This window comes from Typha angustifolia, chromosome 7 (assembly GCF_048772165.1).
Source record: "Typha angustifolia cultivar Huaian chromosome 7, ASM4877216v1, whole genome shotgun sequence".
NCBI classification, from domain to species: Eukaryota; Viridiplantae; Streptophyta; class Magnoliopsida; order Poales; family Typhaceae; genus Typha; species Typha angustifolia.
The window spans coordinates 10,322,134-10,328,433 of record NC_133245.1 but is presented as its reverse complement, the minus strand read 5'-3'; the positions used below and the strand labels follow the sequence as shown (position 1 = coordinate 10,328,433).

Genomic DNA, 6,300 nt, shown 5'->3' with positions numbered 1-6,300 from the left:
CTGTAGCAAAACGGGCGAGCCTAGTTACGGGCTGAACGGGTGAGCTAAATGGGCGGGTCGAACGAGCGGGCTTCCGGGCAAAGAGAAGGCCCGTGCTGCCCATGGGTAGTTCGGGCTTGGGCCAGGTCGGGCCTAAACTTAGTCTGGGCTGAGCTTTGCTAGACCATTTCATCAAGTCTAAAACAGCTAGATAGTCTCTAGAAACGACAAGGGGGGAGGGGTTGGATAGCAATAGGACCTAGCAACGGCTACAGTAGAGCCCTTGGATATTAATAAAGATGAAAGAAGAATTCAGTTTTCTAATCTGCAAAGCTAGCTTTTTATCTGATTGGCCTAGTACCCCCTATTCTCGAGTACCTCTGGAGTTGATACCTGTGAAACTTGGTGTGTTAGCCTAAAGAGAACGAACTCTCGTCCAAAACAGGAATATCGAATACAATGGCCAGTCGAATCCTGTTAAAAGCTAAGACTGAAACATGAAAGATTAATTGATTGTTTGATTTTTAACGTTTGTTTTAGATCGCTATCATTGAAATCAGTCGGTCTCAATCCATATTTTTTTTCTTTTTACTTTTTTTCATGTCAAAAACCAAAACCTACCCACCGATCGAAATTTAAGCAATGCTTTCAACTATGTCAGAATAACCCAATATATGCATGATATAAGTTGGAACTTCTTACGTGGTCCATAATCATAACATTCTGCATACCAATTAATCGTTCCCCAAACCTTAAGGTTCGATAAGTGGTCCAATATATCAAACACCAAAAGACATAGAACAGTTCAGGAACCAGCCTGCATGTCTTAGTATGAACTAGCAGCAACTGATCAAAAGTTTGTGCAGTAACATCGTGAGGTAAATTATCAATACCCAACACTTTCTTTAGATTTGCAAATCCCAGGTACCTTTTTGTGTAATTACCCAGGCATGGAAAGAATCTCACCTGTCTCTACCGACCCATATTAATACTCAGTAAATGGTATGTGTACGGAAAGCATCGGATCATGACTGTTGCTCCACTCCGTTAGATCTCCATCACAATTGGTCACACTGGTTGATATTTAGCAAGCCCCTGCCATTCCAGTTTCTGCACCAAGAAAGAAGGCAATCTCCAAAGAAATGAAGTTCTTCGCTTCCATTGCCCTCGTAGTTCTTCTCCATGTCTCCCAACTCCTTGTTACCCAAGCCAAAACTAGGAACAAGACTGCGCCTTTGGTGCCGGCGCTCATTGTGTTCGGCGACTCGATCGTCGACCCGGGAAACAACAATCTCGTCAGCACCGTCGTCAAGTGTAACTTTCCACCATATGGTGTGGATTTTGCCGACCACAAGCCTACCGGAAGGTTTTGCAATGGAAAGATCCCTACTGACTTCATAGGTACATTATAAGTACGTAATTAACCATGTGGAAATAATATGAAAGAGTGAGTGCATTTTTAGATAGCGATCAACTGCCAAGATCTTATTCCTTTTGTAGCCATGTATATCTTTTCTTTTCCTTAGAGATATGGTCCTTTTCAAAACTTCAGCAGAGGCATTTAATGAAATGGTCCCTTTCAAAGGCATTATCTACGTAGGATAACTAAAACACTTCTTTGACCATATATTTCTAGCTTCAAGTCTTGGAATCAAGGATCTCTTGCCAGCTTATGTTGGAACAAATCTAAGCCCTGAGGATCTTCTAACTGGTGTAAGCTTTGCCTCGGGTGGTACTGGATTCGATCCTCTCACTCCTATGATTGTGGTAACTTGTCTACTAATAGGTTTTAATGTTATTCTACAAGTTTTCTTACGTACGTGAACTAGCTTCATATATCTCCTTCTAAATATGTTGGTATATGTGTGTCAATTATTGAATTCAGTCAGTGATATCAATGAATGAGCAACTAGAGCTCTTCAAGAAATATAGAGAACAGCTGAGAGCCATTGCAGGGGAGAAAAGAGCTGCACAGATCGTTTCTCGAAGTCTATTTGTTGTGTGTGCAGGGAGTGATGATATTGCCAATACTTATTTTACCACACCATTTCGAAGACACGAGTACGACATTCCTTCGTATGCCAACCTATTGCTGCAATCTGCTTCAAGTTTCATCGTGGTAAGTCTTCACAATCTTATTTTAAGTTGATGACATTTCTTGATATCTAGTGTCAAGTTACTAAGTTGATGACACTGGGACTTGCTCGTGTTACAAGAGGATTGGACTTAACCATTAGACTATAATTACAACCTAACATATAAGAGAAGTCATGTAAACTCAAAAGAATCACATAATAAATATCTATAAATGACAAACCATTTGACATATGAACCCTTATTATCAAGTTAAAGCCATGGACCGAGCCATGTACACCAAAAGAATCACATAATAAGTATCAATAAATGACAATAATTCGTCGTTCCTTTTGACCTAGAAATCCTTTCATATACTCCTCTTCTTTCAGAAAAACATATATACATTCTGGTGTCCAAAATTGCAACATGCGCTTGGAAAGTGAAATTTTATTAATTGAGGACCATTTATTCATGTTTTATTTATCCTTTTTTTGATTCATAACAAATTTTCGGTTCAGTTACTATAAAATATACTTTTTTCATAAGTATTTGTAAGTGATTAATTACAGAAATTTGCCCACGTACCCTCTCCCGAGTCAAAATTCCTGTCTCCGTAAAACATATGATAAAAATTAACTCGACAGTTTAGTTTTCATTCTGTATTAATGAGTTAGCATGATAATTTGTTAATTAGTTCTAGCTAATTCAAGCCTGATTTTGAGTATAATTTCTACCTTTGTAAGCACTAGGAGTGATGGACAAATTAATTACGGCATCACATCTACATCTTAGCTTTGGAATATTGCTACTTAAATATGAAGTAACAAAATTAAATTAAATAACTAGCTACATTTATTTCCTTTTAAGACTAATTTTCAAGAGTTATGTTCTCTCTCTCTCTCTCTCTCTCTCTCTCTCTCTCTTCATATCATTGCCTATCACATCAACAGTGTTGTACCTTCTCTACCCTATCTATGACAAGTGTATTCATATAGTCGGTGTGTTCGATTTAGATCATTAATTACCTTGCCAGCGTCCTCAAGTCGTTTGGGTCAGATTCAGTTTAATATCTCGAGTTGGACATCGATTTAAAGGTACCACAGTAAATTCCAATAGCGGCCACTAGCTTGAAATAAATTGACATTTTATAGGATTTACATAATCATACTTTTGACTTAGAAAGATTTTAAAACTGAAAAATACAAACATTGAAACAAATGAGCTCATTACGGTCATTAATGAGAGTAACATATGAATTTTAAAAACATTATTTTGAATAAGATAAACTATTTCTTTCTATTTTGTTATATTTTAAGGTGAGATGAGTTAATATTAACCTAAGTTTTACATGTATATATTTTTGATATAAGATAGGGGATTTGTGTTTTGTTGTAGATTTCTGTAAACGTTTTATCCAATATCATATCACTGAGAACTGAAATGAAAAAGAGCATTCTATGTTTTTTTTATGACAATAAAAGAGAGGAAATATATAGAAGTCTAGCTTGTGGGATCTTCTTGCATTAAAGGTGTTGTCTCATGTCATCCCACTTAATTTAATTCACATTAGATGTTCATCTGCCTGCATTTATAAGCATATTGACCCACTCAACTTTTAGCACAAATGAAGACCTACTTCTAAGGTGACATTCCATGTGCCCTTTTCTTGATAGCCAAGATTATAGACAAGAATTATGATCACCGCACTGTTCATGGTAGTTGGTGAATCAATGCAAAATTAATGATGTTGCATTCTCTCACTATTGACCATAAGAAACAAAATTATCATGATATAAATTTAAAGTATTTAGTATGTTGGAAAGATACTAGTATTAACCTACTTTGTATTTATTCATGATTTTTTAGATACTACTTATTAATTTGCTTAAATTTCACTATAAAAGTAATAATTCTTTGATACATGTTAGATATTCTAATTCTTAGCCCAAGATTCGATAGTTTTTCATCCAACATGAACGGTGATAAAAGTAATTTTTCGTTAAATTTTAAACTTTTTTCCCATTTTTGTTATCTCTCTCTCAAAATTTTTAATATTAAAATTAAAAAATGATAAGGATTTGACTTGAAGGAATCATGTGACTTTAGGATTTTTCAATAAATAAATATATTTGTCCAACTGGTTGTTGTGAAACAAAACTGACATTTTGATCCTTTTATATAAAAATTCATGTTTGTCAAACAGATGTATATAAATTAGAACCGCAAAAAGATTCAAGTGATATAAATGAAAGTTCAAAGAAATAATGCTGATTTTGGTCTAACCTCAAGATGGCAAAATGTATTTCCATTAATTCTACGTTTGGAGATTGGTTTAGTTTAAGATACATGCCTGACCATATAACTAGATCCATAGCCCTTAATTCATGCCAGTCTTCACTTGTCTTGATTACGTTATGTCACTTCCCTGTCTCCAGTCTCCAGTCTCCAGTCTTCAGTCTCCAATATGAACACAATAAATAAGTGGGTCTAGCTTTCTCGCACTAAATTGCAACCAGTAGGGCTATTTATTAGGGTAGTTTATAATTTTGGCTGTATGAGTGCTATATATATATGATCTTTAAGACATAGGTGTCATTCTATGACCAGCATCAATTTTACAACTGTAACCATTAAATAACCATCTCATATGCCCTTGTGATCTCTATTTTCAGTGATAAATTCTAACTCCATCCATCGCTTCTGCAATGTATCCAATTAACTAGATGAGCAAATATAATTGGATTTTGTCAATGTTTCATTCTTTGAACATAAAAGCACGGATATTTATCATATATATATATATATATATATATATATATATAGTTGAACAGTTACTTAAAATTATTTTATTTTCCCAATGCTAGAATCTAATCAAGCTCGGTGCAACAAGGATTGGAGTTGTGAGTATTCCACCCATCGGATGCGTGCCATCACAAAGAACTCTATCAGGAGGGATTATAAGGAACTGTTCTTCTGGTCATAACCAGCTTGCGACCTTGTACAACTCAGCGCTTGCCAAGGAGATAGAGAGGATTGGTATGAGGCATCGCCAAGTAAAAGTGATCTTCATTGATATCTATGGTTTCCTGTTCGATATGATGCAGCATCCTAATCATTATGGTAAGTAACTGATGATCTCACAGCTCGCATATTCTCATGCATCGCTGCTTCATTTTGATTCAACTTTATAGAGTGGGATGTTAACGATAACAAAAGCAAATGTATATGGAGTGTAAAATTTTCAAATTTCTGTAAACTTTATTTGCATGGATATATACTTCATTGCAAATATATTGAATCATGCAACTCCTTTTTTGTAGGATTTGAAGTTTCAACAAAAGGGTGTTGTGGCACAGGAGACCTGGAGGTGGCAGTCTTATGCAATGGATTGACTTCACCAATCTGTGCAGATGTATCCCAGTACTTATTCTGGGATAGTTTCCATCCCACCGAGAGAGCATACCAGGTTCTCGTAGATTGGGTCGTTAAAACATATCTCCACTACTTACTTGAAGATCAGCATTCTATCGATGATTAACTATTTATGAATGAATGTAATATTGTTAGTTGTTTGTTCTCCTCACGTATCAATCTTTTCTCTACAAAAAATGGGGGGAGAAACTGCTAGAGTACGTTTTCGAGACGATCATCATGAATTAGTGTGTGTAATTTGGATATCAGAAGACCTAGTTATCTTGTAATTTGATAGTATATAGACTACTGTACTATCTAACTTTAAGGTTTCTTCAGAGCTTGTGATTCTGGTACTGAAGAGTAATGTAGCAATAAAAGATATTTATCGTATACTTTAGCTCTTTTTCCATCCATAGCATCTGTTTTCTTGCATATTTTTCTTTCATTTCTTTGTCTTAATGTTAAGGTTTTGTCATTAGCAAATTCATGACCAAACAAAGTTAATCATGATATAATTTTATTAGTTTTTTTTAAATAAATTGTGTGACACATTGCATTATAAGGTTTCAAAGATTAATGAGCAAGTGCATCAAAGATTAAAGTTCATTTGAAATTTATTCGAAATTCGTTTTAAGATTATTTAAACAAATATCAAACAAAATTTGTCTGAGAGCTCTATAAAATATTTTAAAAAAAGTGAAGTAGTTTATTCAAGATCATTGGAACAAACTTCGGTCATTTGAAATTTATTTGAACAACTTCAAAGAAAATTTGCTCAAACATAAAAGTATTAGCATATTAGTGTTGAAAAGCAGCCTACTTGTTGGAGAG

At 34.8% G+C, this 6,300-nt stretch overlaps 1 protein-coding gene across 1 annotated transcript; it reads left to right on the top strand.

Annotated features, from left to right (window-relative positions):
• Positions 1-1,071: 1,071 nt before the first annotated feature.
• LOC140762106 (GDSL esterase/lipase EXL3-like) lies at positions 1,072-5,866 on the top strand. The gene is made up of 5 exons (XM_073099724.1): positions 1,072-1,380; positions 1,616-1,746; positions 1,865-2,098; positions 4,920-5,175; positions 5,376-5,866. The coding sequence occupies exons 1-5, from the start codon at positions 1,122-1,124 to the stop codon at positions 5,591-5,593; spliced, it is 1,098 nt and encodes a 365-aa protein (XP_072955825.1). The 5' UTR covers positions 1,072-1,121; the 3' UTR covers positions 5,594-5,866.
• Positions 5,867-6,300: the final 434 nt, after the last annotated feature.